Source organism: Lipotes vexillifer, unplaced genomic scaffold, assembly GCF_000442215.2.
Source record: "Lipotes vexillifer unplaced genomic scaffold, Lipotes_vexillifer_v1.1 scaffold382, whole genome shotgun sequence".
NCBI classification, from domain to species: Eukaryota; Metazoa; Chordata; class Mammalia; order Artiodactyla; family Lipotidae; genus Lipotes; species Lipotes vexillifer.
The window spans coordinates 10,762,710-10,776,636 of NW_006780611.1; the positions used below are offsets into that span (position 1 = coordinate 10,762,710).

The 13,927-nt window shown below is 56.5% G+C and overlaps 1 protein-coding gene across 2 annotated transcripts in view; it reads right to left on the minus strand.

Moving 5' to 3' along the window:
• TRIOBP (TRIO and F-actin binding protein) overlaps positions 1-5,243 on the minus strand; it is a 25,195-nt gene extending 19,952 nt beyond the window's left edge. The window contains exons 1-2 of one of the 2 annotated variants that reach the window (XM_007454047.1): positions 5,058-5,227; positions 39-95 (exon numbers count right to left, since the gene is read on the minus strand). In XM_007454047.1, the coding sequence (XP_007454109.1) occupies positions 39-95; positions 5,058-5,063 (63 nt within the window). In that variant the 5' untranslated portion in view covers positions 5,064-5,227. Of the gene's footprint in view, positions 1-38; positions 96-5,057 lie in introns of both variants that reach the window. The other variant, XM_007454046.1, reaches the window with a different exon arrangement.
• Between the last annotated feature and the right edge of the window lie 8,684 nt (positions 5,244-13,927).

The window sequence follows — 13,927 nt, forward strand, 5'->3', positions numbered from 1 at the left end:
CCCACCTCCCCCCCCCACCCCCACCTCAGCCCTCCTACCTCTCCAGGCTCATCCAAGATAGACATCCATCCCTTCTTGAAGTTGAGCAGATCGGGCTATGGGGAGAGGAGGGGGCAGATGAGTCAGGCCCAGCAAGAACCAAAGGGGCCTGGGGAGGAAGGCGGGCTGCCCATCCTGCCCCCGAGTGAGGTCCTGGGAAGCCCGGAGGGAGGGCTGAGGGCCCAGGTAGCCCCCTAAATCCAGGCAGGCTCCCCAGCCACTGAGGCAGCCTTGGTCCCTTTCCCGAACATCCGGCACCCGAACATCCGGTGGGCTGGGTGACTGGCCACCCACCACAGACCTCTGAGCTGCCTTCCCACCAGCCGGCTTCCTCACCTGAGAGTGGGACAGGGGGCAGGAGATCTCTGACTGTAAAAAGAAACCCTTAGAGAGCTCAGAGGACAGGCCAGATCAGCAGGGCTGAGCGAACCATCCAGTTCTCGGTGATGAGGCCCAAGCGGCCCAGCAGGACAATGCCTTAATGCTCCTACCCATTCCCAACCCACTAACCCTTGCATGGTCCAACCAGCCCTGCCTTTCCCTCATCTCCTGGAGAGCCTGAAAGATGGACCCAGGCCCAGGCTGAGGTCAGAGACCTCCTGGTCCCCCCCTAGATCTCTGGAAGGGCCGGGGAGATGGCACCTCAGTCCCAGCAAGCCCTACCTGCCGGGTGCTGCTCAGGGGGGCACGGCTCCGGGGTCTGGGGGCTCCCAGCTGTAGCATGTTCCATGGGGGCCTGTGAGCTAGGTCCCCCCCACCTAACCCTAGATGACAAAACTGCTCATCCAGGCATTTTCTCTGGCCAGGCCTATCCACAGACCCTCCCTGCCTGCTGGGGAGACCACTCTCTCCTCTAAGTCCCAGTCCTCCTGCAGAGGTTCAGCTCGTGCCCACTGGCGGGCCAGGCTGGCAGGCAGGGAGGAGGCGGCCACCTGTTGCCATGGCTCTGAGCCCACCTATCAGCACCTGCATCACAGCCTCACCAGGCCAAGGTGTCCGGTTGCATGGAGGGAGCGGGTGGCATGGCTCAGTGGGGTGGGCGGCGATGGTGGTGGCGGCTGGAAACCTGGAAACCGGAGCCACCTGACCTGGCCACCTCCCCTGACCCGCCTTTCTGTCAGGGAGCCCCATTCTCCTCTTCCTCAGGTGGAGGAAGAGACCTGAGAGGGGCTTGGGCCAGCAGCCTGGACATCCTGAGCCGTCTCCAGCCATGGCCTTGGGACCAGGGCCCCTGGATCTCGGCAGGCTGGCAGCCCAACTCCTGCATCGCAGCCCCTGCCCGGAGACCTGCCTGAGGGAAGGGACACAGGCTCTGCCCAGACCTGGGAAACCCCAGGCTGCGTATGCTGCCTGCTCTCTCCTTCCCCGCCCTGCTCCCCACGTGGGCCGGAAGCCGCTCAGGGTGGTTCCAAGCTAAGACTGAAGACAGGTAGCCACGCTCAGGGCCACCAGGTCACCTGGGTCCACATGCAGATGGAGACCCCCCTGTGGCCCCAGGGGAAACGTGCTGAATAAACATCCACCCTCCTCTACCTCCCTGATCTAAATTCCTGTGCTTCTGAGGCAGTCCGCACCTCCACCTCCTGGTGCTGAGAATGAGAAGCCAGGCCTTCTGGGATGGACCACGGAGCTGGCATCACCGTGCTGACCCGAAGACAGCCCCCGGAAAGGACAAGCCGATAACCCAGCCAATCGGACTGAGCTGAGCCAGGGCTGGGAGATCAGCTGTGGGCTTCCAGAGGCTGAGGAAGGGCAGGAATGACAGGCTGGGACCCTGAGGGCTGCCTGGGAAGTGGGGTCACGGTGACCTTCCTAAGTCACATGCCCTCCCTGAGCCCAGCTGCCTGATGTGGCTATTGATAGCGGGGCCCTGCCCTCCCCCCGGTTCCGTGAGAGAACTGAATGGGCCACACATGGAGACGCCAGCGCACACACCACACACATGCCGCACACGAGCCGCATCAAGCACGAGATGGTGCAGTGACCTTGGGGAGAGGAGCTTTTAAACCTGCTGCCAGGAGGGGTCCTGAAGTTACCCTGGGACCCCCCCCCAGGGGCCAAAAGATCTGATAACATAAATCTCCTCTCCTGCGCCTTCACCCGTGGCTCCTCAGGCCCAGACACCGTTCCTCCTCCTGCAGGAAGCTCCCTTTCTCCTTTTTCCTTTCCGGAGCACTGACAGGTCCTCACAGTGGGCCCTCGTTCCTTTGGCCACAGGTCAGTACTGCCTCCCGCTGGCCTGGACCATCGACACAGCCTCCTGTAAGGACACTCTGGCAGGGGACCCGATCCAAAAGGCCGAATGTCACAAGCCGCTTAAAACCTCCAGGGATGGCTCCAGACGGCTGCAGAACAAGGTCCAGCTGCCTTAGGATGGCACAAAAGCCTCACCCTGGACTCCCCACTGCTTAGGGGGCCCGATGTTTATGTCATCACACATCCTCTCTGATGCCCAACACATCAGGACTAGTAGGGCCCTCCACACATGCCTGTGTCCTCTGCTTGAAATACCAGGCAGCCGCCTCCTCCTCCTTCGACCAGGCAAACCCCTTCTCATGCCTTAAGACCCGGCGTAATTGCCACGGCAGAGGCCCCTTTCCCAGTACACGCCACGCACCACACCAGGCGACCTCCCACGGCCTCTGCTGCATCTGTGATTGCATTTACTTATCCCTCGCAGGCTAGACTAGAAGCAACTCAGTCAGGGAGTTCATGCCCCAAGACCCGAGGACTCAGGGAACATTCATAAAAATTTCTTTCTTTCTTTCTTCTTTTTTTTTTTCTCTTTCTTTTTTTTTTTTTCTTTTGGAACCAGGCCCCTGTTCTACACCAGGAAATCAGCTGTGAACAAGAGATGTGGCCCCTGCCCTGGTGAAAACTCAGGACAGAAACAGACAATAAACAAGTGAAGAGGTATATAATTTGATGCCAGGTAGCAGCTGGGGAATGAAGCTCCAGGGGCAAGGCTGCACCCGGCTAGCACAAAAGGAGGTGGAGCAGATCCTGACTCCAGGCCTGGCTTCCTGAAGCCTCTAAGCATTTACCCAGTCACAGCACCTTTGCCACTTGCTCGTTCAGATTCCTGAGGTCGGGGAGATGGGGCCAGGAGAGAGGAAAAGGGTATGAAGAAGAAACAGGAAGGACACCGGCCTGGAGCAGGCTCAGGTCTGAAAGCGGCCAGGATGAATCCAGTAAACACTGTCAAAGGTGATTGTGAGCCTCCCGTCCGCTCCGAAACCTCTCATGGCTCCCCAGTGCCCCTGACCAAAGCCCAAGCTGCTCTTCCTGGCCTTTGAGGCCCTCCTTCCCAAGTCCCTTTTCTATGTTTTCACCATTTAATTCCCCAAATATGGCCACCAGCCTTTGTCCACACTGTCCCTCCTCCCCCAGTCCATCTCCACCTGACCAAGTCCTACAGTCACAGGAGGACATCTCCCTCGGGAAGCCCCCTCCCATCAGCAGAGATGTGCTATCTTCCTCCACATGCTGCTTCTAGCAGCCTTACCCTTGTTCAGTGTATGCTTCCCCAGGAAAGGCAACTGTGTACATTTCTTATCTCATCCTGAGAGAAGACTGGGACAGACCTGGTTACAAACTCTGGCTCGGCCAGGGCCCAGCTGTGTCACCTGTAACTTCACCTCTCTACACCTCAGTGTCCTCATCTGTTAGATGGGGAGTTACCATCAACCTTCAGGGTTCCAATGTGGTAATGTGAAAGCACCCAGTTCAGGGCCTGGCAGGTACCCAGTCAGCAATGAAACCACCCCCCACTAGCCTGCTGGGGGGTGGGGGGGCGGGCAGCCAAGACACTGACTCAGCTCCTCCCCCCCACATCCCTCTCTACTCCTCCCTGACAGGGAAGGGGCGGCTGCTGACAACAGGAAGGGCCAGCAGAGAGGTGGCAGGATGTGCAGAGCCTGAGGAAGTCCAGGCAGTGACCAGGTCATCACACTCACAGGGGCAGGGCCCCTGCATACAGCACCCTGCTCAACTCTCCCCACCCTCCTCATCAGGCTGTCAGAGCCTCCCTAAGGCACTTGCCAGAAACCAAAAGCAGTCCTGCCCCTCTCTTCCAGAACATCACAGTCAAGGGGCCAGAGTGACGTGGAAAAGGGCTACTCCTTCCCTTACACTCAGGGCAACCTCTGGCAACTCACCAACGCCCCTCCCCAAGCCTCAGTTTATCCGACTGTAAAATGGGGGTAATGGTGAACTCAGCTATGAGGTGCAATATGATAAATAAGGCGCATGTATTGAGAGAGCTTGGGTAGGGCTCATCCTCAAGAGAAAGACAAATCCGTGCCATCGTGTTCCCCACCCTCAAGAGCGGGCCTGCCCCACCCAAGGTCCCATCGCCGCTGCGAAGTGGCAAGCCCGAAGTGGCAAGCCCGGGAGAACGTGGTATCCTGCTGCTTCAGAAGTCCCAGGACGGGCTCTGATCAGGATGGGACGAGGCGGCCCCTTCTCACCCACCCAACCTCCGGCCAGCGCCCACACAGGCGTACAGCCTTCCCAGGCCCACATCAGCGCGACCCATCCGAACCAGGGAGCGCCTCTCTCCAGGCCCCGGCGAGACCCAGATCCAGGCCAGGCCCATCTCCGCTCCTCCCGTGGCCCAGAACCCTGAGAGACCCTACGGATCTGGCAGCTTAGGAGTATCAGATCAGGTTTTCACTAAGGGGGGGAGCTGGAAGGGAGAAGGGAAAAGGCCACCCGGAATCTGTCCGTGATTGGTCCCGCAAAAGTGAAGGGGTGGTGCCTGGGAACGAGAGTTCCCATCTTCTCGGGGGTTGCCCGGGCTTCTGGCCCAGAAAGGTGAGGCGGAGGCCGGGGGATCGTGAGGCAGGACGACCGGCCCGTGCCGCCGGGGTCGCCCTGTCTTCCGGCCGAGACCTCCTCTCGCTTCCGAGAAGTGAGGAGGGGGCTGCCCAGGAGGGGAGCGGCTCGGCTCTGGCTCTGGCCGTTGCTCTCATCTGGACCTGGGGCGCAGAGGGGCTGCCCCCCGGGGAGGCACTCACCGTCATGGCGGCACCCCGGGGCGGCGAGAGCAGGAGGCAGGAAGGTGGAAAGGGCTCTCGGGCCGGGCTCAGCGGCGCGGGAATCCCGCCGCCGCCGCCGCCGCCGCCGCCCCTCTCGGCCGGCCGCTGCCGCTCGTCCGGCCCTTCCCTTCCCTGGCGCTGCCCCGGCCCCTTCCATCCGCCCATAAAACTTTTTTTTTTTTCAAACTTCCTGGGAGGACCCGGGCGGGCCAATGGGCGGCAGGGAAGCCGAGACAAACAGTGGCGGGGGCCTCGAGTGGGCCAATAGGAGCGCGGGACGGGCCCGGGGGCGGGGCCTGCCGCGACGGGACGGGTGAGCTGGGGCAGTCGGGGCGGGCGGATGGGGGCGGAGGGAAGTGAGGGCGGGCCGAGCTCTGACGGCGGGCAAGCTGGGAGGAAGGAAGGGCCTAGCGTGCAGGTGACTCCGTCGGGCCACGGCTAGGGAGTGCGGGGTGGGGGCAGCCGGGTGTGGCAACCTCGTCGTACAGCAACGGCTCTCCGACCCGCGCCAGCCGCCGGACGGAGCGATGGGTCCATTAGGCCTCGGCGCCTCGGTTTGATGGCGACACGGGCAAAGCACCCATTACTACCAATTCAGCGGTCCCACACGCCAAGCCCCGCTCGTTACCCATGTAATGGACTTTCATCCTTACCACAAACCCGAGAGGTGATATCCTTGTCCCCATTTTACTAATGAGAAAACGGAGGCTCAGAGAGGTGAGCCAACTTGCCCAGGGTCACACAGTAAGAAGAGAAGGGATTCCTAGGAAGTAATCTAAGCACAAAGTGAGTTCTGGAATTGGTAGGGCCTTCCCTAAACGAACCCTCCTCACCGGGGGTCTTTCTCGCCTTAAGAACCTCATTTTGGGTTCTTGGGTGTGGGCTATACCCGTTTCTCACTTTCCCAGAACGCTTGGTGGTTTGTAAAAGTACTTTTGCCCTGCAGAAGCTCCTCTAAGCCCGCAGCTGAGGAGGTACTGTGGTGGAATTTGTTGCTAAATGCATGAGGTGGCTTATGGGGCATTGTGATTTAAACCTTCTATTACCTTAAGCAAGGTCCTTAATCTCTCTGTGCCTCAATTTCACCCTCTGTAAAACTGGATAATGCTGTTATCTCACAGGCTACTGTAAGGATTAAGTGTTAGTTTAAGTAAAGCACCTAGAACAACCCCTTTATCCCTAGTTAGCTCTCCTTAGGTAGGGGCGCAGGGGAGCTTGGAATAATTACCACTTCAATGAGTCTGCCATCTCAGTTTGGGGTTCGAAAATTATTGCTGTCATGATTATAATCACTATCTCCGTTTCACAGATAAACAGAGGCCCAGGGAGCTGAAGTTTTCCCAGCATTTCCCATTGGAATTCTCTCCTCCACCCTGAGGAATGAGACCAAGGGTAAGTCCTCCTAGACACTGGCCTTCTGGCAGCCCTGTGCTGAGTGTTCCCACCCTACCCTGTACCTCACTCAGGCATTTGGTCCTTGGGAGAGTACGTGGACAAACAGAACACCTCAGCTACCACCAATGCCCTACCGCAGTGGCGTGGACACTGGGCAGTACCAGCATCCTTGCTGGTTTCCTGGCCTCTGGGACTCCCTTCTAGTACCCTCAACACAGTGATGAGAACACTCCCCTGCTCAAAGTTCTTCAACACTTCTCCACTGTTGATACACACATCCTTGTGCCAGCAGTCATGTCCATTATCATCTGGCCCCTGCCTGCTGTCCTCTATCATTAGACACACACATGTCACGTGCTAGGGCTACACAACGCTGGGAAGCCCCAGAATAAGCCAGGTCCTCTGTACCTCCCTAACTGCACATGTTGTTCTGTGCCATGCCTGGAACACTTCCCTTCCTGTCCTCTTATGCCCCAACACACACACACTCACTCTCTCCCTTCCCTCCCTCCACATGTTTGTTTGCCTGGAAAATTCCTCCTTACCCTTCAAGTCTCAGCCCAAAGGAAGCCAGAGTGCCCCCAGCACAGACTTAGAATCTCCTTTCCCAGGGCTGCCTGCGTGAACTCCCTGCCCAGAGCTCCCTGCATCTGTACACTCCCCAACTCAAGTGATGACCACACAGTGTTCTAATCAATTATATGTCCGTGTCCTCACAAACTGTGAGCTCCTTGTGGGCAGGAACAGAGTGGTTTTTGTCTATATCATGGTAAGCCTAGGGCCTCAGCCAACATTAGGTCCTTAGTAAACATTGGTCGAGTGAATGAATGCACAAATGAAGGAATGACTGCCTTATTGCAACTTGCCCCGGTAAGACAGAGATGGCACAGCTTCAGGGACCCAGGATTGAGTTATTAAACAGAGCCACCAAACCTTGGGGTTATCCAGTCTCAAAGCATTACTCTATTGAAGATAACAGTGTGAGGCTCAGAGAAGGGAGACAGTGGCCCAAAGTCACACAAGTTAGGGGCAGAGACAGAACTCAAGCCCAGGCTTCCTAGCTCTTGACCTTGGACTAATTTCACTGTCCAGCCCAAGAGATGTGTGAAGCTGCTTTAAGTAACTGTCTGGGTGGCTCCACTAGCAGTTCCATCTCTCAGCTCCTGATTTTCCTCATTCCCAGGTGAGAGAATAGCTGCAAATTCATTGAGCCTCAGTTGCCACATCTGTCCAATGGAGAAAATCTGCAGAGACTCTCAGGGCTGCAAGGAGGACTCAGGGAGATATGGATGCACAGAGGTGTGGGGGTGGGCTCTGAAGTCGGCCAGAGCAGTGTTCAAATCTTAGCTCTCCCCAATTGTGTGACCTGGAACAAGTGAGTTTCATTCCCTCATCTATGAAATGGACAATATGAACCGTACCTAGTATGCCTAGTGGTGAGGATTCAATGCAATCAGATGTGCCACGCACTGAACACAGAGCTGAGCACATAGTAGGTGCACAATAAATGCTGGCTATCATCACCATCATCATCATCCCAGAGTCCATTTCCCCATTTCTCTCCCCCTTCTCTCCAGCCAAAAACTTACCTGCCCCCTCCTGCCGGAACTGCTGTGTGTTAGTGACCCTTAGTTAGGTTGATAAGGTAATTCCCGCCCATGGCTTGAAGATACCACTCTGCCCAGATAACCACGTTTGCCTGGTTACCCTTGTGCCTTAACCCCCAAAGAGCAGCAGCGAGGAAATTAAGAAGTGGATAGAGAAGCTAGTGTTTGGACGCCCCACCACCCCGTACACCACCCCATCACACCTCTGTGCATCCTGATTTCCCTGAGCCTTCCCTGCAGCCCTGATCATCTCCATAGATTTTTTTTCCCCATTAGACAGATGTGGCAACGGAGGCTTGGTGAGTTTGGCTGCTGCCATTCTCTCATCTAGGAATGAGGAAAATCAGCAAGAGCCCAGTTCCTCTAAACCAGGGGTCCCCAGCCGCCAGGCTGTGGACTGGTACCGGTCCTTGGCCTGTTAGGAACCGGGCCGCACAGCAGGAGGTGAGCGGCAGGCGAACGAGCGAAGCTTCATCTGCCGCTCCCCATCGCTCCCCATCGCTCCCCATCACTTGCATTACCGCCTGAACCATTCCCCCCCCACCGCCTGTCCATGGAAAAATTGTCTTCCATGAAACCAATCCCTGGTGCCAAAGAGGTTGGCGAATGCTGCTCTAAACCATAGCTGTGCGACCTCGGGCAAGTCTGCCTCACCTCTCTGAGTCCCGGTCCCCTCATCTGTAGAATGGGTATACAGGCTCTCAGCCTAGAGCTAGACCCCAAGCTGATGAGAGTATGAGAGTCAGCCTGTCACCGAGAGAAGAGACCCCATGAGCCAGGCTGTGGCTCCTGGAGATGGCCAGGCCTCTTGCCTCCCACCGTGAAGGGGGCAGGAGAGCACAAGTCACAGCTGCCTCCCCTCCCCGCCCTTGAGAAAACCACGAACCAGAGGCCTGAGTGTTTACAGCCCTCTCTGGGCAGGGAATGGGTTACGTAATGCCAGATGTTTGTGCAACTGGCTCAGACCCAGGTCTGAGACACTTTGCAATCCCAGAGCCCCTCGCAGGCCCTCCCTCCCTCTCCCCCTTGCCCCCAGCCTGGCTCCCCTTGGCCTGTTTGCTGATTGGGAGCTTTCAGCTGGGTGGATTATTCCATCACCCCTCACCCTGAAAGATGAAAACAGCCCCAGCCTGGTCCTGCAGGTGGGACGTCCCCCTCGCTGCAGAGACCACGGAAGCTCTGGGCCCTGCTTCCAGCTCTCCTTCCTCATGTGGGGCCTCCACATCTCTCCCTCAGAGCCCCTACTGGCTTTCCTTTGACTGACACCAGCCTCCTCCCTCCCCTCCCCAACTCTCCCCACCCTCACCCCACCCCCACCCCACTGGAGCCAGCCTACCCTTTGCCACCTGAGGACCCCCAGAGACAGCAGGAACGGATTGAACAGCGTGGGACGGTCCCCGGGCATCCGCCATGAGGTCACCAGTCGGCCCTTGAGTGGGCTCCCAGCCTTGCCCTCCGCTGGCCTCTTGTCTGCCTGTCGAACAGGGTCCAGTGTTGGCCCCCACGTCCCTGACGACAGCCTCCCCTGCCCATGCTGCCATGCCCACCTCAAAGGCCCAGGGTTGCCATCTTTCTCCTCTCCCAGAACTGCCGAGGTGGACTGCCCCGTGTTCACACCGCGTGGTGTTGGTTGACAGGGCTCCTGGGGCTCAGCGCCCTTGGGGATGTGCACTTCTCCACCCTCAGGTCAGACCCCAGGTGGCCGGCGGGAGGGCAGCGTGGACCACAGATGTGTATTCAGCCCGCATAAGGTTTTCAGATTATTTTGCATTAGGTTCCAGTGTTAAATAATCAAGTAGTTTAACACATAGCTACATATTTCCAGCTCCTCTTGAAATATCTAAAGATGGAGAAACTCTGGGCTCCTCTTCCCCAAGGCAACAACCCTCTGGAGCCAAGGGGTCACTCAAGGGCCCCCTAATCCTGAGCCCCCCATCTGCCTACTTTCCTCCCCTTTGTGAAGGGAATGAGTCACAGACTTCTACAGCCACACACCCAGCAGAGTCCCCAGTGCACCCTCTTTGGAGTCATCCTTGTTGGGGAAACTGAGGCCCCAGTGAAGCAGAGGCATTTGCCCAAAGTCACAGAGCAAGTTACTGGCAGAGGCAGGGCAGAGCCCAGGTGTCGCAACTCTTCAGAATCCAGAGATTCTCTGGACGTGGGACATGAAGCATCAAAGCACACATCCAGGGGGCTTTGGGGGGAAGGACTGCCTCCACCCCGCACCACGTCGCCATCACAGCCCTGACCACTAGACCGTGGGCTCCTTGCTGGCGCTCCATTTCGCCTCTGGCCCACACCCAGGCATACACAAGGTGCTCACGAAGGGTATGTGAATGTATGAATGAGGCAGTTATCAATTCTGTCCAGTCTAGGCTTCCTGGCGGGGATTGAGAGGTTTTCTGGGTTGCTGGGGCAGGCCAATTTCATGGAGACTAGAGGGGGACACCTGTATTGCTATTTCCTCTTTGTTCACAAAACTCTGGCCCCAGGAAGTATGAAGAAATAACCCAGAAAGAGGAAGAGCGAAGTTGCCGGTGTCCCTGTGAGAGCTGCAAGTGCTTTTAGTGACCAGTCGCCGTCCCCTCCCATTTCACAGATGGGAAGACTGGCTGCTTCTACTATGCGAGGCCACGCAGGCAATCAGGGCAGAGCCAGGAAGCGGCATCGGGGGTAGCAGAGAGAGCACTGGGTAGGGGATCCTGAGCCCTGGATCCTAATTTGAACCCAACCACCGACGGGCTATGTGATCTGAGATGACTGCCCACCCCTCCTTTCCTCATCTGCACAGTCAGGGGTTGGGCAGAATCCCTCCAGCTCTGACTAGCGGCAGGGCCAGACTTGGGGGCTCCAGGCTGCCAGACAGACACCCCCCCGCCCCCCACCCCCGTCACACCCGGCTTCTCAGGAAGCGGCATGGGGAACAGCAGAACAACAGCAGGATTAGAAAAGCACAGCCTCAAACAGCCTGGTGTTCTCCTCGCCTCCCGCTGCCCCAGGCCCTCAGCTCTGACCTCACCTCTCTGGAGGCTGCTGGTGATGAGAACAGTCTGTTTGGCAGGTCTGTGGGGAGGGGCGGGGCAGAGCATGTGCTCCAGCTGCAGCCAGGCCTCAGAGCAGCCTCGGCGGGTCCCACCCATTGCACACATCTCTCCCGCCCCAGGACCCTGGAGCTCCTCCAGGCCCAGCTGACTTCTGTACCTCCTTGGCCCTCTTCAGTGCTTCTCTGGCTCCAGCTCCTGGAAGATCTACCCTTTCTCCCAGCCTGGCCAACCCTCCAGAATCAGGAGGACCTTGCCTTCAGAGACCATCAGGGCAAAACTGCCATTTGCCCAGGGAAGGGCAGCAACCTTTCAGAGCATCCTAGCAAGTTGAAAGCAGAGCCCTAGGCTTCTGACCCTAGGACTGTCCACCCACCCAGATGAGGTGGCCCTGCTGCCAGCTCATCTAAAGCCCCTCTTCTCGATGTCCCCACGGCAGAGCCAGCCTTGGTCTGGATGACCCCAGAGCTGATCTGAGGACCTCAGCCCACCTCCAACCTGATTTCCCTTCCCTTCCCCTCCCTCTGTGCCCACACCCATGACCCAACTACCGAGTCTGCCTGCTTCTGGTCAGTCAGTGAATCTTGGCCTCTGCTTCCTTCTGACTCCTCAGGCTCCTTTGATTGGAACTGGAGGTAAGAAAGAACACAGCTTAGGTCAGATTATTCCCCAGGTTCCAACTTCTTATGCATCCATTCATCATCCATCCATCTAACATCCATCTAGAATCCAGCATCAATAGACCCATGTATCCATTCAACCATCCAGAATCCATCCTATGTCATCTACCCACTCATCTAGCCAACATCCATTATCCCAATACATCCATCCTCAATTTATTCATCATCTATTCATCCATCCTGTATCCACGGGACTTCCCTGGTGGTGTGGTGGTTAAGAATCCACCTGCCAACGCAGGGAACATGGGTTCGATCCCTGGTCCGGGAAGATCCCACATGCCGTGGAGCAACTAAGCCCGTGAGCCACAACTACTGAGCCCGCGCGCCTACAGCCCGTGCTCCGCAACAAGAGAAGCCACCGCAATGAGAAGCCTGCGCACCGCCACAAAGAGTAGCCCCCAGTCACCACAACTAGAGAAAGCCCACACACAGCAACGAAGACCCAATGCAGCCAAAAATAAATTAATTAATTTAAAAAAAACTATATCCACATATCCTTCCTCAACCCATCCAACATCCATTCATCCATCTACCCATCCTTCCAACATTCATTCACCATCCATCATCCATATTCCACATTTACCAATCCATGCAACTTCTATCTATCCAGCACCCATCATCTGTTCCATTCATCACCCGTCTATCCATTCATCCATCCACCCATCTGTCATCCATCCAACATCTGTTTCTCATTTGTCCAACATATATCATCTATCCATCACCCGTTCACACGTCTGTCATCCATCATTCATCCATCAACTACCCACGGACCTACCCACCCTCCGTCTGTTTCTTGCAAGCCCTCAAGCATCCATGTATTCACTGGTCAACCAGCCACTGAGCTCATCTCCTTTATGTCAGACCCTGGGCCAGGGGCCAGAGGTACAGAGATAAAGTAGGTGCAGCTCCTGCCCGCATGGAGCTCATGTTTTTTAAGGGAAAATGACAACTGAGTGTGACCAGGTGCAGTGTAGCAGAACTACCAAGCCTGGAAGGGAAACATCACCAATCCAAGGGTGGCGTGAGTATTCAGGGAAGGCGTCTCAGAACAGGGCAGCTGATCTAAGACTCAAACAATGAACAGATGTTTGGTGAGTGAAGAGGGAAGGGAAGAGCTTCCTAGGCCAGAAACAGCAGGCACAAGGGCAGGGAGATGTGCTCACAGAGCTCTGCAGCCAACTCAGCACAGCTAGAGGGCAAATCTGGGGTGGAAGGAAGGCCAGGAGGCCTTGAATGCCATGCCAGAGATTTCCTAGAGGTGACCAGCTGGAGCCCCAGCAGGACCTGGTGAATGCCTCTGCTGTGTCATTTGTGAAATGGCCTGAAGCACCTGGTGTTCCTGCCCCTCCCCAGTCACCATCTCCTAACCTCCCAGCGACCCCTGAGCCTCACCATGGAGTAACTCTAGCTAGAGAATCTCTCTTTCCTCCCTCTTCTCTTTTGACCAGACCAGGCTGCAGCATCCCAGCGTCCACTGGGACGCAGCATCTTCTCCTTGAGCTGCCTGTGGTGGTCCACCTGCCTGCCCAACAAGCCTGATAGCAACCTCTCATGTGGGCCCCCAAGTCCCCTCTTGGTCCCAAGGGCAGGACCAAGCTGGCTCATCTCTGCATCTCTGGTGTCTGTGCATTGGGTTGATCAGGGGAGAAATCGAGAGCAGCCTCAGGGAAATGCAGGGAAGGGGGCTCCCTAGTCCTTCCGTGGGCTCAGAGGCTCCACAAAATAGTGGTTAAAAGCTTGAGCTTTTCCAAGACATGGAAACAACCTAAATGTCCATCAACAGATGAATGGCTAAAAAAGATGTGGTGTATATACACGATGTGGTGTACACACACACACACAGACACACACACACACACACACACACACACTGGAATATTACTCAGCCACAAAAAAGAATGAAATAATGCCATTCGCAGCAACATGGATGGACCTAGAGATTATCATACAAAACGAAGTAAGTCAGAAAGACAAATACCATATGATGTCACTTATATGTGGAATCTAAAATATGACACAAATGAACATATCTACAAAACAGAAACAGACTTACAGACATGACTTGTGGTTGCCAAGGGGAAAGGGAGGTGGGGAGGGAAGGATTGGGAGTTTGGGATTAGCAGATG